Below are 26,632 nucleotides of genomic sequence, written 5' to 3' on the forward strand. Positions count from 1 at the left end.
TGTAAGCTAGAAAATTATATATACATTCAACATTGCAACATACGAACATCCAGCATGAACACAGACTCTATAAAATTCGTTGATCATCTTTTTTGTAAACAGAAGCATAGTTTTCCAAGATTTTGCAAGAATATATTTGGAAACTCAAGAATCCTCTGACATTAACTTTCTTTCTTTTTTCTTTCAGAGGAATCGGCTGCAACGGAACCTGCCTGGCAGAATGCGGGTAAAAAAGTTGGCCTTCAAATATGGCGTATTGAGGTAAGCAGTCTTTGTTTTATTTGTTCTGTATTTTTATGAAAATCGCTCCAGACAAGGCATCAAGCCACTTGATATGAGGAGCTACAAAAATACTTCAAGGTAAAAAAAAACAAACTAGCCAACGATAATGGTTAGACGGATAGCTCCCAACATATAAAATAGTTATTCTTCCCCCTTTATTAGAAATATTGTTTACGGAATGTGAGGATTAAAGGCAAAATAAGGCGATTTGGAACACCCATCGCCCGACCACTGTCGCCTCCGAGGGTTCTTGGGGAACTTCGGTGAAGAAACATTGATCTATATGGCTGGATGCAACTGAATATTACAATTTTGTAAGGGATATAACTCTGGATGCAACTGAATATTACAAGTTTGTAAGGGAGATAATTCCATTTTATCTTTTTCACAAAACCTGATAAAAAGGCAATTTTACTTTTATTTTTCTCTATTCGATTGAATTTATGTGGCGACGAAGACATAAAACGGAAAAGTATTCCAGCGGATAATACTACGTATCAGAAAACAATTTGTATTCAATACAAAAAGCACATCCTTTTCAATAAAAATTATATGACTAAATGAAACTAAATATTTCAAGGGCAATAACTAAACCATTTTTTTTTGCATTTTTATTTTAGTCTAGTTACTTCCCTTGAATTGTAATTGCCACCTCACAACACATCCATGCAACTGAATTGTTTGTTTTTTCTTTTCTTTTTTTACAAGGGAGTCACCACTTGTCAAGGCCCGAAAGCCACTCGGGAATAAGAGTCAATGAATTTAAAGTAGTAGTTTAGTAATCGTTAATAGTGTAGATTGAGTAGAATTTGAATTATTTAAGGGGACAGCTCAACAAGAACTTGTTTACATCGGACTTGAAGTCTACCATATCGTAATCAGCCGAGAAGCGGACCAATGTGTTCCACATTGCGGGCAGTTCTAGGAAAAAAAAGCCTTTTTCATGGAATCTGCATCTAATCTAAATTTAGGCACAGATAGAGAGCAGGGAAAATTGTTGATAGTGGTTGTAGCTAGATGAGTGTTTTTGTGAAAGGGGGACCATAGATTGGAGCTCAGACGAGCACTTGCCATGAAAATAACGATAGGGCAGAGACAGGCTCGCAATGTCTTTTCTGTGGGAAAGAGGTTGCAGGGAAGAGAAAAGGGCATTGCTTATTAGGGTTCAAAGCTGGTTTTAAACTCTATGAAGACAAGATATAGCATGCCGAGCAGCTCCTGTCCAGATGTGGCAACAGTGTTCCATTTTAGGATGTATTTTGCTCTTATACAGATAGAGGATTGAATCGGCAGTGAGATATCTACTGGAACAGTAGAATGATCCTACCATTTTACCAGCAATCTTGGCAACAGATTTGATGCATGTGTTCACATTTCAGATCAGGAGTGTAGATAAGTCCCACCATACATTGTATGGGGCTTCCCTATAACATTATATTCTTATAATAAAGTCGTATTCCTGTTTGTTTGTCTGTTCAAAATTTAATTAATACGTACAAAAGATAGTTTCAAAATTAATTTATTTTTATTTATTTTTATTGAAATGGAGTACAGCATATGCAAAAAAACAAAAAAAACAAAAACGAAAAACAAAAAAACCAAAAAAACAAAAACAAAAAACAAAAAAACAAAAACGAAAAACAAAAAAACAAAAAAACAAAAACAAAAAACAAAAAAACAAAAACAAAAAAACAAAAAAACAAAAAAACAAAAAAACAAAAACGAAAAACAAAAAAACAAAAAAACAAAAACAAAAACAAAAAAACAAAAACAAAAAACAAAAAAACAAAAAAACAAAAACAAAAAACAAAAAACAAAAACGAAAAACAAAAAACAAAAAAACAAAAAACAAAAACACAAAACAAAAAAACAAAAACAAAAAACAAAAAACAAAAACAAAAAACAAAAAAACAAAAACAAAAAAACAAAAAAACAAAAAAACAAAAACGAAAAACAAAAAAACAAAAAAACAAAAAACAAAAAAACAAAAACAAAAAACAAAAACAAAAACAAAACAAACAAAAAAACACACAAAAAAAATGTATGCAAGATAAAGAAAAACAAAAACTTATTATCTTTGTTACAATTTTCTAAATTTGTAGATGAGAAACCTCAGCTATTCCTCTCTCTTTCTCCCAAATTATATTCTGTTTTTTTAGGCAATTACATGTAAATATCTTGAAAAATATGATGGGTAACAAAAAAAAAGTATTGGTTTTGAATTTAGTAGTAAAGTAAGATGATCACTCATTTCGGGGGCATTTTTCTACCCCCACTTAAAAAAAATCCCTTAACCCTACTGATAAACCTAAGTCAAGGTGACAACAGCCCCCCCCCCCAAAAAAAAAACTCTCCTATAATTCTACCAACTAACTTAAAGTTTGGATGGTAGTAGCTCTCCTTAGAACAAAACGAAAACAAGTTGTATCTAAGGTTCATTTAAAAACGATTACAAGTCGTTCAAACACTATCCAGTCAGTAAGTGGATAGTCATGTTTACGTTAAATTTATATACAAAAAGAATAAAAACTCTGGCTTTTTTTCTTTTTTTTTTCCTCCAAAAATATCTTTCAAGGTATTCATACGTAATCGCCTAAAAATATAGAATCCCTCATTTTATTTATTTTGAGGAGGGGAGTAACAAAACGCCCTCATTTACCTTTTTTGTCTAATAAGTAAGATTTAATTAAATTTCTTTCTGTTATTTTTATTTTATTTATTTATTTTTTGTTTTTTTAGAAATTCCAAGTGAAAGCCTGGCCAAAAGAAAAATATGGAAAATTCTTTGATGGCGATTCCTACATCATTCTGAATGTAAGTCATACGGGGTGGAACGATAAAAATGTCACCCTAAAGAAAACATCGCTACAGCTTTATTTGAAAACTTTTATCGAAAAAATCAATTCAGGTAACTTGATTATGTAGTAGAGATGATATCTATTCAATGTAGCCGCCTTCAGCCTCAACCACTGATTTGATATGGGTCCGGAACTGAGAGCATGGCTTTTCCATAAGCACCAAGAGGAGCTCAGCAAATACTTGTTAAATGGCAGTGATCAGGCTGGCTTTGGTATTGTACGAGGTCATGTTGGTGATGTTCTCTACATATGACCAAACAAAGTAGTCCAGTAGATTCAGGTCGGAAGAGGAAGAGTAGCCAGTGAGAGAAGGGTGCAAAGTTGTAGTACTCCTTGAAAAGCCAAGCCTGAGTCTCTTTGGACTTTTGGGCTGACAGCGAGTCCTGCCGCTACACTGAGGGTCTGCCAGCGCCCACCTGATGGCACCAGGGGATCATCACACACTTCAGCACATCCAGGTAAACTTTGGTATTGACTTTCAAGCCGACTTCGAAGATGTGAAGTGGCATGATGTGACGCTTACTTGAAACCACACCAAAGACCATAACCATGGCCGGAAACTTTGTTTTCATCACCCTGGGCACGTCCCTGTTATTCGTGGCAATCCAACGATGTGTTCTGAAGGTGCTGGCAATGGTCCTGTTGTCATAACTTGATCGGTAGAGAGTATGAGTAGTACAACGACACATCTCCAATCTTGCTTGTTGAATATTGTATCACTTTCAGACATGATGGAAGGCTCTTATCGCTCTTGGGATTTGTACACATCTGGTCAACTAGTAGATGATCTGCAAAAAAAAAAGAAAACCGGTTTTTATTGAACGGAAATGGAATCATGTCGTCTTTTCTAGGGCGACAATTTTATCATTCCACCTTGTTATGCCTCCATAATAATAGAGACAAAAACAGACACTTAGCTTCAAAGTGTATTACATGTCTCACATGTCGGGGCGACCATTTTCTAGAGAAAAAAGAACTTGTGTTTATCGGTTAAATATTTACACACGGACAGGCACATACGTTTACTGTTTTATTGATATAGATTTTAATAGTTATATTATATTTTGCTAAGAAGAATAAATATTTGGTTTTGGATGTAGAGTATACAACTTTTTTGAGCATTGGACAAGAGTTTCCCTACATAAAAAAACCCGCCATTAGGATTGAGAATTTAAGGCATTGATCTTTCCTGTCCTTGGTCAGTGACGAAGAAATCCTTCTAGACTGAGGCAATTTTATGCATAATAAATTCACATTTTAAAACCAAACAACTTGTTTTTTTTATGTTTGTGTTATGCTTATGTATGTGTGTAAAGGTGAAGACTAAACGAAAACGGTTCCTTTTGTTTTCTCCTTCTGCTGAGGTCCTTAAACCATAATTGATCCCTAATTTGCTTGTGTAACTAATTTGTAACTAATTTGGATGTATAATTTACATGGAAAGCAATTAAAGCTGAAGTTCTGCTATATATATATATATATGTATGTTACATGTAAGATAATAAAGAAGAGGAAAGACACACAGCATATATATAAAAAAAAATTAAAATAAGGAGTTTAAGAGAAAAAAAATTATTGAACAGATAAACAATGAAACCAAATATTTAAAAGAAAAAGAGTTTAAGGGAGATAATCAGTTTTTTTTTTTGTTTTTTTTTGTTAAACTAGCTTTTTTTCTCGATGTAATAACCGAGTTTGAGAAAATATAATATTATAATAGTCAGAATATAAGGTCAGAAAATCAATATCTACCAAGAGTCCGGTTCTTTGTGAAGGTGTTTGCAAAAAGCTTGTTTCAGGAAATTCCTTACAACCGGATTTTATCCCAGGAAATTGGCAGAAGTCATAAATAGTTGAAAGATTGCCCCAATTTAACGTGCCTTCTCAGAGCTGAAAAATGAAACTATAAATAAAAACTGCTGAAATTTATAACAAGGGATCCCTGATGGAAAAAGAAGACCAAAAATAAACGAGAGAAAATTTTATCACGATTGCAAGAAGCTGTGGATCTGGCTTCAGATAAAAAAAACGATGGTATACTTTGACTGCCTCAGGATATAAGAGTTTCTGTCTTATAAGTGATGGTTTATTATTAAAGTTACGAATCAAATTAAACATACCTTGTTTGTTTTAAATAGGATGCACACATTAGAAGTCAATCGATATCAACAGAAAAAGAAAACACATAAACATGGTTTTCGTTTAATACGCAGACAAGAAGGGAGATGTCTGTTTTTATTTACATTCTGATGAGGGAGAAAAACGTCAACTCATTCGTTTATAAGTACACATAATCCAAGTATTTTTTTTTATGAAGAAAAAGGAATTAACTCTTCACACGGTTCAAAGGAGATAACTTTTACAGTTCACGGTATTAAAACATGGTCACAGTTTAAAACTATATTTACATTGATCATTGATAATTAATTTCATTGAAAATTAATTTCATTGATAATTAATTTCATTGATAATTGATTCCATTGATAATTGATTTCCATTTGCAACAAAAGCAATTAATAATAAAGTAAAGCCGTCTGGATGTCAGGCTGGTTCAGGCGGAACCAAAACAAAAATAAAACAATGTTTGATTTAAATTTATAACAAGTCAAAGTGTAACGATTGACTAAAATACAGAGAAAAAAATGTTTCCATCTATAATTTTTTTTTTAATTTTTTTTTTTTATTCAATTTTCACCCCAAACAAGGCACAGTGCCACTTTGAAGCAGGGGGCTACTATTAGGGAATTAATTAGTGGGGTCATTATGAGGGGAGAAGAGTAGAAAGATGTTTGTTAACATTACACTTGAACTTCTGCATATCATTGCAGTTGGGAAAGCAGAATCCCGGAAGGGAGTTCCAAAGACCCGCAGTTCTGGGGAAGAAACTATCCACGACTTTATTCATCTTTTTTCTCCAAATCAAAATTGTTTTAAAAAACTGTGTATTTACTTATTTATCTATTTTTTTAATTCTAAATTTAAATTTTGCCAACAGACTTTCAAGCAAGATGAATCTGAAGAATTGAACTTTGACGTCCATTTCTGGATTGGCAAGTACAGTACACAGGTGAGTCTGAACCCGAATGACACTCACCACCACCCTGCCCCCTTTACTTTTCTTAAACTTTACCCTATTCTCAATTTAACTATTATTTCCTTTTCCAACTGGTGCCACTGTCCGCCACCAATAACAATACCGGGACTGTCTCACGTGAATCAAACAAACAAATTGCAACCATTTAAAATTAAAGAAAAATCGATTGCGGTTAACAGTGGCCCAGGAGTAATGTTCCTTGCTTATAGAGTCAAAGGTGGCTTCATAATCGGGTTTGACTCCTACGAGCAGCGGCAATCGTCACGTCCTGCACTGATGATTGCAAAAGCATAAAACACTAATGCCTATAGGTATAAAAAATTATTATTTATAATTATAAATCTTTTAGTTTTTGAAATGATAACTAATTCCATATATATATATATATGTGTGTGTGTGTGTGTGTGTGTGTGAGAGAGAAAAAGAGAGAGAGTTCCTTATAGTTTCCAAAACGGCTGAGACTATCTTTTGCAAATTTCACACAAAGGTAATTTATATGTCTGGCTGTTCTTATATTTGTTGTCTACAGAAATCCGTCCGATGAGTATCGAAAAAAAAAAATTAAATCCTAAAAATAGTATTCTTTCTTATAAATATAAAAGAATTTTTAGAGGGAATCATTTTAGGTTGTAACAGCAAGGGAGATAATAGAATCTCAGTAAATAATTTTTTCTTAGAAAACCCCCCCAGATTTGTTGACATCTGGAAAAGTAGCTCAGTGGTAGATCATTCGATGACAGATCGAATGATCCCCTGTTCAAACCCGAGTATACCTCACCATTTTATTTTAACTTTCTTTTATTAATGTCAGTGGAGGAGAAATCCTTTACGACTGAGACAATTTTTATTTTTGTTCCTTTTCTCCACATTAAAAAACGACCCTGGTGTCTAACTCTGTCCCGTGGGGAGACATTGTAAATAGGAACTTTCTTTTATTAATGAGTGCAATTTATGATAAAAGAAGTACTATTTAAAATCGCTGCAAATCATTTCTTCGTTTGCATATTCTAAAACTAAACATTAATCAGAAGTGATTTTTCAGCTGACGTGTTGTTTTAAACAAACACAGACGGAATTTGATAAACTACATTATCATTATTATTTATTTTATTTTATTTTTTATTTATTTATTTTTTTTATTTTATTTTTATCTATTTATTTTATTTTATTTTTTATCTATTTATTTTTTTTTATTTTTTATTTATTTATTTATTTTTTTTTTTTTGCGAATTAGTTCACCAGCCAAATTATTCCTCGTAATATATAATATTTAAAAGAGGATTGATTCTATAATAATACATACGCGATCTGCATGAATTAAAATACCATATTTAAGTGTATTGTACGACCGAGCAACGCCAGGCGTCCACTTAGTATATATATATATATATATATATATATATATATATATATATATATATATATATATATAATTATTTACTATAATAATTATTGAATACCTACAGACACTAGTGTTTCATCATTTTGGGAATCATCAGTGCAGGGTGTCACGATTAACACCAGTCAATAGATTCGAACCCAGCAACAGAAGCCATCCCTGGCTTCATTAGCAAGGACCCAATCCATATATATATACTAGACTACCCGTGACCCGTTGGGTCAGTATGTTATATTAACTATGGAATTCATGTATGAGCGTGACACTTGTGACGTGAAGAAAGTAGGTCTTTTTTTACATAATAGAAACATTTCTATGAAAGTATATTAAAATGAAAAATCACGGACGGATCACTCAAACATGAAAAAAAAAACCCTCCCTATTCGTGTAAAGTTACCTATTTTTCCGATTAATCGCTCAAAAATCGAAAATTAAACATGATTTTTCTACGAATAGAACGCCGACGAAAGTCATTTAGTAGCAAAAACGCACATGACCCTACCGATGAGAAATATAGGAATGAAAAATCTATATGGGAATCCTTCAACCAAGTTATAGAAACTTAAAATCTAAAAAAAGTAATTAATAAAACCTGAAGCAAAAAAATAAAACCTAAATAAATAAAATAAAATAAAATATAACTAATATTGAAACAGATTAGTAAATGTGTCAACAAATTCACCATTCTCACACATTTGTATCTAGAAATGTAAACAAAAAATAAAAAAAGAAGGAAGGAAGGAAGGAAAGGGGACGGATAGAGAGTAGTAGTAGTAGTAGTAGACTTGGCTTTACTATAATTGTCAACGGGTTAAAGTTGCTTGGTTGTAAGAAAATAGCGACAGTGTAGTTGTAATAAAGAATAGTTGCAAAACACCCCCACTCTTCCCATGTTAAATAATAATTTCGAAATAATAACGCTAATATTTCAATGCGTGGGTCAAAATCTGCAAAAGAAGTGATTTGTGTTTATTTGTTTACGTTGTTATGGGTTAATGTTTATGCGCGCATGTGCAACTGAATGTCATAAACTGGAAAGTGGGTTACATCATGCGTTACAAGGTCATTTGAGTTTTATAATTATATATATATATATATATAAAAGATTTGTTGTTTTTTTAGTGACATTAACAGCTTCAAAATGCTGTTATTTAATAATTTTTTTCCACTACCTTAGTGTTTTTTTAAAGAGCTATAAACTCTTCTTTTTTTATTTTACAAAGTAGTCACCACTTATCAAGGCCCGAATGTCACTCGAGGATAAGGGTTAATATCGTGGAAATTTGGTAAATTGGATTACTTAAGGGGAACGGCTCATCAAGAACTTGTTCACATTGGACTTGAAGACGACCATATTGTAGTCAGTTGGAAACTAGGAAAACAGTTCCACAGGCGTGCAGTTCTAAGATAGAAGTTTGTTCGTGCAATCTCCGTTTACGTTTAAAGTGTTCGACTGAGCTTCAATCTATGGTCCCCCCTCGCCAAACTTTCACAAGAAACACTCGTCTAGCTGTAAACACTATCAATAATTCCCCCCACTCTTTATCTGTGCCTAAACCTAAACGTAGATTCCATGAACAAAGCTTCTTTCTTAGAACTGCACGCCTGTGGAATTGTCTTCCGTTTTCCTGCTTTCCGGCTGACTACGATATGGTTGTCTTCAAGTCTAACGTAAATAAGTTCTTGATGAGCCGTTCCATATAAGTTATCAAATTTACCAAATTTTCATTACTAATGATTACTATAATGTCCAATTTCTACTGTACACTCTTTAACCCTTATCCTCGAGTGGCCTCTTGGCTTTGATAATGTGGTGATGCCTATGTAAAAAAAATAGTGTTTACAGCTAGACGAGTGTTTCTTGTGAAAGTTTGGCGAGGGGGGACCATAGATTGAAGCTCATTCGAACACTTTCCATGAAAATAACGATACATCAGAGACAAACTCGCAACATCTCTTCTGTGAGATAAAGGTTGCAAGGAAGAGAAAAGGACATCTCCTACGAGGCTACGAAGTCTATTTTGAACTCTATCAAGGCAGGCCAAGTCCTTTCTAGCAGCTCCTGCCCAGATGTGGCAACAGTATTCCATCCTTGGACGTACCTGGCTCTTATATAGATAGAGAATAGCATCAGCAGTGAGATATCTACCGGATCGATAGAAGGATCCCACCATTTTTCCAGCGGCCTTGGCAACAGATTTGATGTACGTGTTCCATCTAAGATCAGGAGTAATGGTCAAGCCAAAAAGTTTGTCAAAACTTGAGGCCCCCTGAAGCCGAGAGCCATTCATTTCAATTGATGTCAGATGTGGATCAGAATGTTGATGATGTAAAGAGAGAAGCTTGGTTTTAGATGCATTAAAAGTAACCAGCCATTCTTTACCCCATTGTACTACGTGCTCAAGATCAGAGGAGAGAGAATTGGAGAGAACTTGGTCGTTTACTGTCTTAGATGGGCTACCATAAATGGTAGTGTCGTCAGCATAGATGTCTACAAATGATGTAAGGATGTGATTTGGAAGATCATTAATGTAGATCAGGAAAAGAGTTGGGCCCAGGATGGACCCCTGAGGGACACCGGCATTAATACTGTGAGCTTCTGATTTTTGCCCCTCAACTACTACTCTTATGAACCTATCAGAAAGAAATGCCCACAGTACTCCATCCTTGAACGTACTTGGCTCTTTTACAGGTAAAGAATTGCATCAGCAGTGACATATCTACTGGAGCGGTAGAATGATCCAGCAGCCTTGGCAACGGATTTGATGTATGTGTTCTATCTCAGGTCAGGTTAAACCCAGAAGCTTGTCAAAACATGGAGTCTTCCCAAGACGAGAGCCATTTATTTCCATTAGTGTCAGACAGGGTTCATTTTTATCTTTACTTTTTGAAAAGAATTAACATTAAAGTGTAGCATCTGTTCTGATACCATACTTTATCTTTTCTCGCCTAGTAAAAAAATAAATAAATAAAAATGATCCACACTGATGGCGAAACTGAACTTAAAACAAACGCGGATATCATGGATTATGTCGCCATGTTGGATTTCAGAAAAAGCAGAAACCTATCTTTAGGATTTTATATTTAGAGATTAAAATAAAAGCAAAAAAAGCCAATAACCGTCCCAGAAAATTCTATTTCTAAAACATTAATATTATGCATGGTTAGTGTTAAGTTAATGGAAGACTATTATATTACTGATTCCCTCACGAAAAAACTATTCTATCATTAATCAGACTTTTTCACTTATTGATTTTCGATACTTATTGGAGACCATTCGATACAAAACCTATCTAAGAACACTGCTAGACACATGAAGTACATTTTTGTGAAATTAAAAAAAAAAATCGGCTTAAACGATAAAATGTCAACAGATTGGTTTATTTCCCAAAAAATTATCTCTTCTTTGATGCTTTGTAATAATAGACTGGGAGGCAGGAACCAATGAGATTAATGCTCCCGCATCAAATTGAATCCTACCAAACCACAAATTTCGTGTGCAACAATTTTCAAAATATTTTAATTCTTTTAACAGGATGAATATGGAACGGCTGCCTACAAAACTGTGGAGCTCGACACGTTCCTCGATGATGTTCCAATCCAACACCGGGAAGTCCAGGATCACGAGTCGGATCTTTTCAAGAGTTATTTCAAAGAAATCACGTAAGTTATTTATTTTTCGAATTTTAATTCTTCTTCTGAATTTTCTATCAGGGGCAGATCCGTGGAGAAATGTTGTATAATAAGGGGACAGGCTGTGAAGAAATCGGAGAGGCAAGCCAAGAACATGATGTGAGGGTCACGTTTCAAGCATGGCAACATGGAATGTTGGACACGAGCGTCACTTGAGCTAGTGACACACATAATTGGAATGCGGTGATGTTTCAAGGCCAAACAAACAAAAGGAAATTGGCCTACAATCGAAAACAACGGTTGTGGATTATTGGGACAATTATGCTTTGAATTAATAAAAAATAATAACATCAACAAATATTTTATGACCAGATCGGAATGCAGCTGACATTCGCAGCTGGGGCTAGAGAAACGTGACCGATACCAATATAAACAAAGATGTTTTGGTTCTACAAAAAGAGTAGCCGGCCGACGCGGTGAGAAACAAGTCTGTCATCTGTCAACACCCTCGCCACGCCACCTATCTCTCCCTACACCTCTCTCCTCGCTAGTGGAGTCAGTGACAATCGACACCAAAGTGTAAAGAAAGATTGTTTAAAATAAACTCGAATTCTTTTGTAAACAGTCGAGTCTTTTAGTTGTCATTCCAAATATACACTCGTCGGTAAACTTGTCCGGCGACCATTTGTCCACGCAGTTATATATACTGAGTGCACACAACGCAACAGAAAATTTGGATGGAAGATTATCGTATAGATAAGTCCAGTCTCCACTAACATTCGTATATATTTTTTACTAAATAATGACGGTTTTTTTTTATTTTTATATTTTTACTTTTTATATATTTACTGAGGCAGGGGAGGGGGCTTTGCCCAGTCATAAAATACGCTTAAATATAATATTTTAATTTGTCCAGATTTCGTATATTATTTTGTCGTGATTTCAAAAGTATAAAAATAATAAAATGGAGGGGGGGGCATCAGCTAGAATCGAAACCGAAAGCAAAACTGTAGTATACAAAGCTGGTGACGTTACCACTGTACCAACGTAACACATATATGAAATGATTAAAAATAAATTAAGATGAATGTTCAAAATGTATAACGATTTTTTTAAATTTTGACCCCTTAAAATCTATTTTAACCGACTAAAGACCCTTAAAAGAACAGTCCATAAAAAAATCCAATCATTTAAGGCTCCTACTGCCACTCTGCGACTTTCATTTTTATTTTTTTATTTTTTATCTCATTTTCCTAGGAATAGTTCAAGAAGTGAGGTTAGGAGCATGACTGTCTGTGTAAGCGAACGAGTTACAAAGAAACTATGAGTACGGCGTCCTCTTGAACCTCTTTCTCACAGAAGAGATGTTGCGAGTTTGTCTTTGCTTTATCGTTCTTTTCACAGCAAGTGCTTGACTGAGCTTCAATCTATGGTCCCCGCCTTCGCCAAACTTTCACAAGAAACACTCGTCTAGCTGTAAACACTATCAATAATTCCCCCCACTCTTTATCTGTGCCTAAACCTAAACGTAGATTCCATGAAGAAAGCTTTTTTCTTAGAACTGCACGCCTGTGGAACTGTCTTCCGTTTTCCTGCTTTCCAGCTGACTACAATATGGTTGTCTTCAAGTCCAACGTAAACAAGTTCTTAATGAGCCGTTCCACTTAAGTTGTCTGGGTTTTTTTCAACCGTTAAATTTTAAATTCTGAATATCAAGGGCTTATTAGACTGTGGATTTCCTATTATTATATTTATATTTATTTATATATTTGTATATATAATTTATATATTACTATTTATTTACACATTACTGGCAGGGAGACCCGACGTTGCCCGGGATTGAATGATGATCAACAAATATTTCATACTGCTATATTTTTTATATTATTTAATTGGAATTTATTATTGAGATGTTTTTGTTTTTCTAACAGTTCACTTCCTTATTAAATTATTTATTGCGGACTATTATTCTCATCTTTATTGGTTGTTGTTTCATAACGTTTCGGCCAATTAATCCTCTGGCCTTCATCAGATGGTAACCGCGATGGAAGAAGAACTCTGAATCTCCTAACTGCATCCTAAGCAATTACTGCCTTCCATAGTTGTTGTTGTCTCACCACGTTTTGACCAAGTAAGCCCTTGGCCGGTTATGGGTAGGATTGAAACCACTATCTTCAGACAATTCTCACCTGGAACCGTAGAGATTCAACGTCTATCAACTGCACCACGGGCTCCGTTTTATTATTATTATTATTATTATTATTATTATTATTATTATTATTATTATTATAATAAATAAATAAATAAATAATAATAAATAAAAAAAAATAAAATAATAATAATAATAATAATAATAATAATAATAATAAATAAAAATGAAAATAAAAATCGCAGAGTGGCACTAGGAGCCTTAAAACTATTGGCATCGAAATCTGTGAGATCGTCCGAGAGAAAGCTTCCCATTCCTCCATGCAGTAACTTAATCCCAAATAAATATTATTTTACATTGCACTCTAGAGAACCTACTGTTTCTTTTATAAAATTATTTTATATAAACTTCTTTGCAGTTAATGAAAAAAAAAAAAAAGAAATATTAAAACATTTACATACAGGATTTGAACTTACAGACCACGTCATGCAAAAAAAAAAAAAAAAAGAAAAAAAATCACACAAATTTTCAAGTCTTATAAAATTCTTTGCAGCTAATAAAAAATAAAATTAAGAAATTTATGTGCGGAGTTTGAACCTACAGACCACATCACCACATCATGCAACAAAAAAAAAAAAATATATATATATATGCTATCAACTTACCACAATAGAATTTTCATGGCCCGTTGTTCTATCATTTTGCTAAGCAACGGCATGGAAAAAATAGGTTTACCGATGATAGATAAATTAAAATAACGGTTTCGATTATCGATTATCGGTAATTATCGGCAAAAACTTAACTAAGATCACTCCCAGACTTATACTTTAAAGTTCTGTAAATTTTAAAGAAAATCTGTTCAGCCGTTTCGGAATCTATAAGGAACGAACACACACACACACACACACACACACACACACACACAGAAAAGTTGCATTTATATAATTATAGAGATTATTATTTATGACTTTTTTCCCCCAATTTCCTGTCTTATTTTTTTTGTTTCCAGAATTCTTCGGGGTGGAGTGATGAGTGGTTTCCGTCACGTGGAAGAGGAGACATACGAGACGAGGTTGTTGCATTTCTGTGGAACAAGAAAGGTTATTGAAATCAAAGAGGTGTGTGTTTCTGTCCTATGCATGAATATCCATAAGACCCATGAACCAAATTTATTTGGTTTGTTTTCGATTTCACAATTGTAATCTAAATCACACTTTTGCCGGAAATTTTCCTTTATGAGTTTTTTTTTTTTTTTTTTTTTTCAGATTCCCCGGTGCAAAGAACTTCTGGACACGAATGACGTCTTCATTCTTGACAAAGGAATGATGATTTACCAGTGGAACGGAAATGGAAGCAACAAGGATGAAAGATTTAAGGTAAGGGTTAATCATAAAAGATCTATTGATTCTCGGTCACTTACACTTACCTAAGGGTCATGAACTCGAGGTCAGATATGTTTTGCTATTATAAAAGTCTATTCTTCAGTTCTTCAAATTCACAAATTTCAAAATTCCGCCCTGTACAGTCTTGTGTAATCACTTTCATGGTTTTCCTGACCAGCCAAACTATTGGAATTATTAAGGAGTCACTAACGGGGTGCCCTGTGATTGGATGAAAAACAACCAATCACAGACCTCCCTTTTTAGATTCCTCCCAACCCCTCGAGAGCGGTTATTTCGAATCCATTTCCCCTTTTGCTAGTTCGGAATCTATAAGGAACGAACACACACACACACACACACACACACACACACACACAGAAAAGTTGCATTTATATAATTATAGAGATTATTATTTATGACTTTTTTCCCCCAATTTCAACACGCGTTTTTCAGTCTTTTCCGCCATTCATATACAGACACGTGGGAGAAGTTTCAACAGCAATCGCAGCACCAAGGAATTCAAAACTTCCCTTTTTCTTTTCTTTTCTTTTTTTTTTTACCTCAACCCGGCCAAACTCCACAGGAAACAACCATCGTTATAAGGACGAACAATAGATAAGTTCCGCAAAGCGACTGCTTTTGCAAAGAAACATTCTTTCTTCCTTCTCTTTCCTATTAATACAAGTTTTCTTATAACAACTTCACTTGTGTGGTGTTTCTGCCTTCTTGTCGAGGTCACATTATTTTTGTTACCGTCTGTAGTTGGGAAAACCCCGATAATACTTTCTGCAATTAAATCCGGGTAACGCCAGGTATACCTGATATTTTAATTTATAAATCATATTTTTTTTGCTTGTTTTTCTTTAATTTCCAGGCAATGCAACACATTATCGGAATAAAGAACGAGAGAGCTGGAAAACCACAATCAGAGGTGCTTGAAGAAGAGTCAACTTCTTCAGATGTGAGTTTCGATTTAAGACTTTTTTTTTTCTAATTTCGATTCCAGAGTTCCACCTTTAAGCTATCTTGAATTATCTCCCTTTGAATAATGAGAACTGACAGCCATTTTGAATGAGAACTGGAATCGTTTTATAAAAAATGTTGTTTGCTATGAAGTCAAAACCATCTCTGAGCGTTTTTTACCCACAACTTATGAATTTGTACAATTCGAATTTACAAACTGAAAAATTGCAAATCTTTTGTTTTAATCGGTCCTGCAAAAAAAAAAAAATGTTCAATCATTTTAAAGGTACGTCCAAGGATGGAATACTGTTGCCACATCTGGACAGAAGCTGCTAGAAAGGACTTGTCTTGCCTTGATAGAGTTCAAAATAGACTTCGTAGCCTCGTAGGAGATGTCCTTTTCTCTTCCTTGCAACTTCTATCTCACAGAAGAGATGTTGCGAGTTTGTCTCTGATGTATCGTTATTTTCATGGAAAGTGTTCGACTGAGCTTCAATCTATGGTCACCCCTCGCCAAACTTTCACAAGAAACACTCGTCTAGCTGTAAACACTATCAATAATTCCCCCACTCTTTATCTGTGCCTAAACCTAAACGTAGATTCCATGAACAAAGCTTCTTTCTTAGAACTGCACGCCTGTGGAATTGTCTTCTGTTTTCCTGCTTTCCGGCTGACTACAATATGGTTGTCTTCAAGTCTAACGTAAATAAGTTCTTGATGAGCCGTTCCATATAAGTTATCACATTTACCAAATTTTCATTACTAATGATTACTATATTGTCCAATTTCTACTGTACACTCTTTAACCTTTATCCTTGAGTGGCCTCTTGGCCTTTATAATGTGGTGATTCCTATGTAAAAAAAAAGGGTGATTTATGTATCACAAACATTTTTTGCTTTTAAATTTTGTCTCATTTACAGCTGGGCCATTAATGTCTCTGAAATGCTCGTAAGCCAACCTAATGCATTAAAAACTAATACGTTTTAAAATATATGCAAGATTTTGAAATTAATTTTCTTTCTGAAACAATAAAGATAAATATTAAAGCGTTTTTAATTGCGATGATTGGATGGATTTTACATAGTCGTTAAAATTGTAAAATGGTCAATCCATGCCAATAAAAACATTGATTCTCTTTCTGAAGCAATACAGATAAATATTAAAGCCTTTTTTATGAAAACCAACCTTATTACAGTGAAAGCTTCATCGTAAATCACTGCATAATCATATCGAAATATATAGCGCAGAAATTGCTAGTGAATTATCAGGAATAATTTACTGATATATATATATATATATATATATATATATATATATATATATATATATATAAACATGAACAGATAAAAGATAAACAGTTACATATGGTCGCTACAAATAGCCATCTGTTTCAGCCAAAAAGACTTCATCAGGCGACCTGGAACCTCTCGACGCCAAAAAGTCTTCATTAGTTCTGACTTTTGAACACCTCAAACCTATATATATATATATATATATATATATATATATATATATATATATATATATATAAATTTATAAAAGTGAAAATGTGTGTGTGAGGACACTTCTCAACCTATATACTGAACGAATTTTATCTACAAACCTGAAAGTTGGTATATATGCTATTCAGACATGTGGAAAACATTTTAATCGGCTTTCGTCCGGAAAAAAGGGGCTGCTAAGGGGTCAACATTGAAAATTTGGTACGTAGGAGGTCATCGTATTTTTATCCGTTTGTCATCTGTTTCAAAATACTTTTTTAAAGAACGTGGCAAGCTGGTCTAATGATTATCATGCTTGACTCACTAATTTTTTCAATTTTTAACCCTTAGTAGCTCTTTTTTTTGTTCCGGATGAAAACCGATTAAAAAGTTTTCCGCCTGTCTGAATATCCTATATAACAAATTTCAAGTCTGTAGATCAAAAATTTGTTGAGGTTGAGAATTGCCCTCACACATACACGCACACACACATTCTCAGTTTTAAAGATATATAGATTATAAATATATATGCACGTTATATATACTGTGTGTGTGTGTGTGTGTGTGTGTGTGTGTGTGTGTGTGTGTGTGAACGTATGAGTGTGTTTGGTTACCGTTTCATACAGACAAAATTCTTTCTCTTCCCTTCAAAATTTAATCAAGTTTATATATTTATATATAACCTTTTAATGGTATAATATATACTTTTGATACATATATAAATTAAAGATGGTTTCTTCTTTAAATTACCAGAACTATTTAAGCTCAATAAAAATGGATTGCACTTTCCACCTTTGGTCCTTTTTGAAAAAAATCTCGTATGGATTTATGTTGGTCTCTGATGAGTTGCACCATGTATCAAATAAAATTATATGGATGTGAATCTGTATCTCTCTTTCTGTCTCCCTTTCTACCTCTTCATCTCTGTGTCTGTCTGTCTCTCTCTTCTCTCTCTCCTCTCTCTCTCTTAAAGATGGTTTCTTCTTTAAATTACCAGAACTACTTAAGCTCAATAAAAATGGATTGCACTTTCCACCTTTGTCTCTGAAATGCTCGTAAGCCAACCTAATGCATTAAAAACTAGTATGGTTTAAAAATATGTGCAAGGTTTTGAAATTAGTATTGGTATTTAAATGTCGACTCAGGAGAGGGGTGGTTGGAAATTGCGTAGCTCCTGCCACAAAAAATTTGACACGCAGGCACCCCTACGTGGGTATCCAGCGTCTGTCAAAGATTGAAGGAGTCTGTTTTGCAATATAAAATGCAATAGAAAAGTCCAAACTATGGCACCATTCTGAGATTCTTAATACGATTAAGGCTACTAGTTTCTTCCAAACTTTAACCCCTGTCCCATCGTTGCAATGTTGCATCACTTTATTTTATATATATATAAGCCACATGTTTTTTCTCTTCCCCCCTTCCTTCCTCTCTTTACATATTTTTTATGGTAATTGTAAATATGCAGTTCTCATTTTCACTTTATTTTTAATTTCTTCCCTCTGTCTTCCTTTTCTTTTTTAATCAAAATACCAGCATTTGCCCTTGATGAGGATGGCGAAAGACGTCTCGGGTCTAAAAAAACTTTCTTCTCCGTCATACACACACACACACACACACACACACACACACACAAATACCTAACTTTATTTAAATACGCCCCTGCTGAATGTTAAAGTTAACAAAAAGATTTGCCCGTGTTACTCACAATGTTGCTTAGAATATATTCCAAAATTCATAATAATCCATTCATTAGTTTGCGATTATACAAATATTATAAATATGTATAGGGTAACCAGTGGAATATAACGAGGTTCATACGAGAGTGCTCAATACAGAAGTAGAGCATGTTACATTGCTCATGACTGTGTAGCAACAAACTACTGCTTATGTAAAGACAAATATATATATATATATATATATATATATATATATATAATTATTTTTATACTATAATAATTAAATACCTACAGACACTAGTGTTTCATCCTTTCGGGATTCTTCAGTGCAGGGTGTCACGATTACTACCAGTCGAACGATTCGAACCCCGCGACACGAGACATCTCTGGCCCGATTAGCGGAGGCCGTATCCATTCGGCTACCATTAATCATGTGAAATAGCGTTGAATTTTAAACATTTTAATTTAAATGTTCATTACGTCAGACAGACAGCGATCAAATCGTTATACGATGATCTACGCATAAGAGCTAAATTGACCGACTTTTTAATTCAACAGAAAGTGCTCAACGATAAGAAACGTATTTCTTAAAGGGGCTGTCATAATTATTTTTTTACTATAATAATTAAATACCTACAGACACTAGTGTTTTTATATATATATATATATATATATATATATATATATATATATATATATATATATATATATACACACACACAATAACTCTATTTACATACATTCTTGAATGTTAAAGTTAAAAAAAAATCTGCCCGTGTAACTCACAATGTTTCTTAGAATATATTAAAAAAATCATAATAATCCATTCTTTAGTTTGAGATTATAAAAATATTATAAATATATAAACGTCGTGTGTGTGTGTGTGTGTGTGTGTGTGTGTGTGTGTGTGTGTGTGTGTGATTGTCATTTTCAAACGGACAACATTCTTTCTCTTCTGTTCAAAAGTTAATCAAGTTTTCGCATTCCGTTTAGCATGAATTCTACACAAGCCTCGATGAAGAAAAAGACGAAGAAGAAGATGAAGTGGACCAAAGTGGACCGACAGAATTGTACAGGTAAACACGAGAGAAGTTTTCTTTTAATTTAATTTACCTCTGGTTGTTTCGTTATCGCGATTTAGCTGTCACACGAATCAGAATTCAAATGTAATGTGCATAAGAATGGTTGGCTCTAGAAGAGAAAAGGGCCATGTGTTTGCATGTAATAATATACAACGTAATTACATTAACACACCAGTTCTTGTCAAATCACTGAAGTTAAGCAACATTAAGTATGATCTGTACTAGATGGGTGACTATTTGATGAATACCAGGCAATATGATTGATACCAGATCGGTGACTATTTGAGAATACTAGGCGCTGTATGTAGGAGGATCTTCTCACTTTCTCTTTGGAAGAAACTGGTTCAACCTGCTTAGAGTGAGTGCCACTTTGCACTATATAACTAATAGAACTTTTGTAGAAATTTTTTTGAGGGGAACATATTTCTTTTTTTTCTCTTCTCCCTTTCTCTTAAGTTTACTTCACTGCTGCTGATGTTGTTAGTCATGTGACTAATATCTGCCTGTTTATTGATCTGCACATTCCCGCGTTTTGTGATAAAATTCAAGCTGAAGTTGGCAGTTCGAACTTGACACTTGAAATGTGTTGACGTGCTATCTTCTCACCGTCTAAACAGGATCTTAAAATGTTGAAGTGAACTTGTCTAAGTTACCTGGCGAAGTTTATAATGTTGAAGTGATTGTGTCTAAGTTACCCGATGAATTCGTATCTTGCTGACTTCAAGTAAATCTAAGAAATCTGTCGAGGACTTGACAGTTAAATATGTCGGAAAAATACCAGCTTGCAGGAGAGAAGACACATATGGGAAATATTCTCACTAGGAAAGATTGAATTGGTAGTGTCTATCACTATAGCTAGATATTTTCTGCTAAGGCCTGAAGAAAATGGATACGTCTTAAGCTGCAGTTTTTACAAGTCAAATGAAAAGAATATTTCTATTCTGACCAGACTCAAAGAAGGAACTAGGAAGTTGTTTTTTTTTTTTTTTAACAGACTTCTTGCCTCTTCAGAGAATGTTATTATACAAAGAACTATGTGTATTTTTTTTCGGGTTATTCCTTGCTATAAAAGAACACTCTCTGAACATTATTTTTAAATAACAAGTTATCTTTGTCTGCAGATGTTTCAACTAATCTACTTGCGAGGACTTTTGTTTTAAAATAGACGACATTACAAAATGTGAGCTTAAATCGCAAACAAGGGAGCAAACTCTTATTGACTTTGCTAAAGTATTTCGACCTTTCTACAAAATAAACCCTAAGCTGGTTGAAATTTCATATCACAGCAGTAAGTGAAAAAAAAAAAAAAGGCCTTCTTCAAGTTATTGAGAAAAGTGCGGACAGACGAACGGACAAATGGACGAGGGTAAATTTACAGGTCCCGCTTCCTTTTTGTTGGGAGACAAAAAAAAAATGTGTGTGGACGACACAATACGCAAAATAATAATTTGATAAAATATTGTTTTAACCCTGTTTAAAGGCTTACAAAGAAAGCATTTTTTTTGTTTGTTTTTCTTTGTCTTCGTATTGATAGTGTTTTTAGACGTCAAAATGACCTTAATTAAAAGAGATGATAATACTTTCCACACTTTGAAATAAATGGTAGATAACGAAAGTATCTCACCAGCGTTTATATACAACTTAATATTGTTGTAATGCTGAGGAATTTGGCTGAATTCTTTCATAAATGTTCAGAACTCGACATAAATACCCCCGACAAACCCGACAATCAGCAAAATCCCACCCCTACATAGTAGAGATCCCCAAATGCCAGAAAGCCTACTTTAATAGTTTCTTTCCTAGGACCGATGGACTTTGGAATTCCCTTCCGCGCTCCTGCTTTCCTGACTGTAATGACATGCAAAAATTCAAGTATAATGTAAACAAACATCTTGCTGTTTAACTCCCCCTCGTTGTATCTTTCCAAATTATGTTAGATAGTAGCCCCTACATCAAAATGACACTGTGCCTTGCTTGGGTTGAAAATGTAATAAAAAAAATGTGCGAACCACATAATATGAAAAATAATAATTTGATAAAATTCTGTTGTAACTCTGTTTAAAGGTTTACAAAGAAAACAGAACACGACAAGTACATATAAAAGCATCCTTAGGGGCACAACTGGAAAATCCGTTCTGTTACTTTTTTACTCATATTATGTTTAATGTTTGTGCAAAATTTCAAAAAATTCCAAGGTATAGTTATTGAGAAAAGTGCGCACAGACGAACGGACGAACGGACAAGAGTGAATTTACAGGTACACCTTCCTTTTTGTTGGGAGACCCAAAAAAAAAAAAAAAAAATGTGTGGACGATACAATATGAAAAATAATAATTTGATAAAATATTGTTTTAACCCTGTTTAAAGGCTTACAAAGAAAACGGAATATGGGAATAGAGTAGCAAAAGGTATTAACAAGTACATATAAAAGTGTGAGTTGTTCGTCTAGTCGCCTGACAACTTCGGTTGGTTCACCAGATATCGACTCCCATCTTAAGGACTTGACTTCCGGTATTTTTTGTGTATGGATCAGTTCATTTGTAGGTAACACGGGTAGTTCCGCCACAACAAATACCTATAATTCCCGTTAATGATTTAGAAAAGAAATCTTGTATCCTACTTTTGTAGACGGGTAAACCTGTTGTTGTTGTTGTTGTTGTTGTTGTTGGTGGTGGTGGTGGTGGTGGTTGTTGGTGGTATGACATTCACTACAGGCAGGTTGAATTGGCTTCCTCTAGAGGAGGAAGTATCAAGGAAATATTAAATTCACAGACGGTCCCCAGTCACCTGTAATGTTTGGTGCCTTTTTGGTCAGGAAGCCAGTAGCTTCAGACAAGCTGATTTGGTAGCACCAAATATCCTAGCAGGCATTACCACTCTGGACCAGAGCGGACCTGAGAGAATGGTAACTAAGGGACAACTCCATATTCCCCACTGGATGTTTTTTTAAAGTCATACCAAGGACCGGCTAATCTGTAGTGATATTGTATGTGTCCAGAAGGTATTTTATTCCGCATAAAGTTGAATCGTTTCTTCGGCTGTTGCTGGCACGATAATAAGATGGAAAAGAAAGAAGAAAAAGAAAATGGAAAAATAAAATCAAAATTTCTTTTTTTTTCCCCTTTTGCACTGGTGAATATGGAAGAGAAAAAAAAAACATCTATTATTTAATTAGGAACCAGTGATTTGAGTGGCAGTATTAGGACTTATGACTACGAGGATAAGAACTCCTTTGTTTTCCTTGATTTATAACTAAATAATGAAATATTGATCAAGATGAATAAATCGATGAAATAGATTGAAATTAAAATCGATTTTTAAACAATTGTATTTGACAATTTCTCCAACCCATTGTGTTTCAAATAAACTTCTGAGTTTTATTATTTTTCCCCCCATTATATGGTTTCGAGTTAAAATGCCTTCATCCATGTTTTTTGTCATAAGCTGTCTGCTCCCTTGTTTCAGTTCATTCCTCCAGCCCAACCAGAGACGGGTATCACTCTAGTTCATATATATGATTTCGTACATTTTTTTTGTCCCTTTGTTTTTTAGACAGAAAAAGAATTTCATTATGTTTTGTTTTGTCTCTTCCAGACTGTCTGATCAAACTGGAAATCTTAAGTTCAACTTAGAAAAAGAAGGAAGCATTTCTAAAAGTGATCTGGATTCAAAGGTAGGTCTTTGGAATCGGTTAGAAAATTCTGTAAGTACAAAATGTGCAAACTATCTTTTAACAATGTAACATTGTTTCCTACACTGATGATTGCGTAAGCATGAAACACTAGTGTATATAGATATAAAAATTATTATTAATATTTACTTTAAAAACATATTGTAAAAAAGACTTTTTAAGAAATTAAAGTTGAGCTCTCTTTAGGAATTTTAGAAAAGGCAGTCAACCTCTGCACAAATGCAACATTTCAACATTTTGTCGATAAATACTCTCTGAGTATTTACTGTTTTTTTTTTTTATGTCCGCTGATTTGGCATTTATAGATGATTAATTTCCTTCAATTTTTGCGTTAATTTCTAATGGCTTCGTATGTAGAATACCAGCCTACGAAGTCAAGAGTGATTTTTTGACTGGGTTTGAATCTCCTGACCAGCAGTAATTATCACTTTCTACACTGCTGATTGCATAAACATGAAAAATTAGCGTCTAAAGACATAAAAATAATTATTAATATTTATTTTTTAAATATCATAATTATATATATATATATATATGTATATATAGTCCAAATTGCATGTTGTATCCACCTGTATTCTTTTTGATATATGTGTGTGTGTGTGTGTGTGTGTGTGTGTGTGTGTGTGTGTGTGTGTGTGTGTGTGTGTGTGTGTGTGTGTGTGTGTGTGGATAAAAAGTAAATAAAAAAAAAATATAAATGTTTATATCTTTTCTGTATTTATTTCCTATATGTTGACGTGTAGGAATACAAAAAGTACTTTGAAAGAGAACGAAAAGGTTTCTTTCGAAAGCACATCTTTTCGACCGATCCATCAGCCTTCTTCAGTGTGAATGATGGAAACATGTGGGCAGGGTTAGCAGCAGGAGGGCATGGGTTAAGATCTATTTGAATATGAGCTTTCCAATATTTTTGACTTGGAGTGGTCAGCAACTTGTGTGGCCTCTATTCAAAACCAAGTCTTTCATAAAACATTAAATTGGGCAGACTACATTGGGGCTGTCGCAGGTGAACAGGGGGGAGTTTAAGTTGAATCTTGTGCCTGGAAGTGTGAATGTGTGGTTAGTATTAATGTGTTTGCACATTTTGCACCTGGCTTTGTTGCATGTTTTGTTTCCTTGAGGTGCGAAAGTGTTGTGTATTTTTGTGGATGTTTTATATATATATATATATATATATATATATATATATATATATATATATATATGTCTGTGTGTACATATTAGTGCATTGTCAAGAAGATGGTCCTCCGCACAACCACAATATTCTCTGAGTCGCTACTACACTTTTGGTGGAAGCTACAGTAACTACTGCTACCGATGTGGATAGCAGGATAGTTTATTGAGGCTTAATACTCTAGATCCACCATGTTCTCTTTCTATTCTTGCGTATTGACAGTGTTATCTCTTGAAGGGGGTGACTCTTTGCCATGCACGGACAGTCATTCACTTTCGAGAGGCTGTCGCAAATTGCAACATTCACAGTGTGTGGCCTTGAAAAATTAAGAGTATCGTCATTCCTGGCTCTTATTCTCACGGCCGCCAATGAGTATTTGAAAAGCACCGGCCTCTGAACAATCTGAACAAGCAATGGACCAAGAATGTTGACGAATGGTAGAACTTGTAACCCTCGGACACAAGGAGGAAAGGGAAGTAAAACCAACGACTAACAGTATGTAAATATATAGTGATTACAGCACAAAGTTATTTGTTAAATTCCAATTCATATTTCTTTTGCATTGACAGAATTGTCGATGGTTTTTACAATCGTTTCACTTCGGAGAGGTTGTCGCAAATGGCAACATTCATAGTATGTCGCCTTGAAAAATTAGGAGCGTCGTCATCCCTAGCTCTTATCCTCAATGCCGTCTGTTGAAAAGACGGACCGGCTGCATCGATAAAGATTTGCAAAAGATGATTAATTTCCCTCAATTTTTGCGTTAATTTGATGGCTTCATATGTAGAATAGTGACTTTGTGACTGGGTTTGAATGTCCTGACTGGTAGTAATTATCACTTCCTACACTGATGATTACATAAGCATGAGAATTAGTGTTTGCAGGTATAAACATAATTGTTAATGTTCATTTTTTAAAATATCATCGTTCAGGAAAACGAGATTTGAACGAGATCTTGGAATATATCTATATGATTCCTATTATGGTTATAAAACAGATGAGTGTCGGCTGAAGAGAACTTGATATGGATATCTAAAACGGTCCCCTATTATCAGATTCGAAACCGACGGTACCGATGACTTATCTCATATAACCTTTCTGTAAATGAAGAAATTTATAAATACACTCTTATTTTCGGAAGTTTTCCTTATAATAGAGCATTCTGCTAGAATCCCCCCCAAATATAACTAATATATATATATATATATATATATATATTTCGTACATTTATAAGCTGCAATCAACATCCAAATGAATGCTTTGACGATAATTACGGTTTTCAAAAGGCGAACAATTAAAAGATACATCTGCCTTACTTAAAAATTGCAAGGTTTATTTATGGTGTCTTTTACATATTATAAAAAAACACCCAATACTTTTGCTGATGAGGAGACTTTGTTTTAAAAAAAAACTATATGTAAAAATTATTGTCCGTGGCTTAATGTCTATCACAATAAAAACATCGTGTCCGAAACGATCGTACAAATTATTGCCTTTGTTGTTGTTTCTTCTTATGAAACAGATTTTTAATTTTTAATTCTAATTTAATTTTAAATTATCAATCACATTACTAAATATTAAAGTAGCTCTAGGATATTTGCCTATCGAGCTTATTATATACCTGAATTACAACGAGCACTGTTCTTTTCTTGTATTTTAATTAAATTAGTAATTTTACTATCACATTAAAATACACTCTGCTCTTTAGACTACTGTTCTAACCCCCTTTAAATTTATATATATATATATATATATATATATATATAT

General features: G+C 33.9%; 1 protein-coding gene across 1 annotated transcript in view; it reads left to right on the forward strand.

Annotated features, from left to right (window-relative positions):
- Positions 1-26,632, forward strand: part of LOC145265365 (gelsolin-like protein 2) — a 101,480-nt gene that overhangs the window by 72,057 nt on the left and 2,791 nt on the right. The window contains exons 3-11 of the mRNA XM_080121150.1: positions 188-261; positions 3,022-3,096; positions 6,136-6,207; positions 11,169-11,296; positions 14,425-14,533; positions 14,681-14,791; positions 15,672-15,758; positions 19,912-19,994; positions 23,595-23,673. Coding sequence (XP_079977276.1) covers positions 188-261; positions 3,022-3,096; positions 6,136-6,207; positions 11,169-11,296; positions 14,425-14,533; positions 14,681-14,791; positions 15,672-15,758; positions 19,912-19,994; positions 23,595-23,673 — 818 coding nt within the window. The remainder of the gene's footprint in view (positions 1-187; positions 262-3,021; positions 3,097-6,135; positions 6,208-11,168; positions 11,297-14,424; positions 14,534-14,680; positions 14,792-15,671; positions 15,759-19,911; positions 19,995-23,594; positions 23,674-26,632) is intronic.

Source organism: Euprymna scolopes, chromosome 40 (assembly GCF_053919585.1).
Source record: "Euprymna scolopes isolate OS-2025 chromosome 40, ASM5391958v1, whole genome shotgun sequence".
NCBI lineage: Eukaryota > Metazoa > Mollusca > Cephalopoda > Sepiida > Sepiolidae > Euprymna > Euprymna scolopes.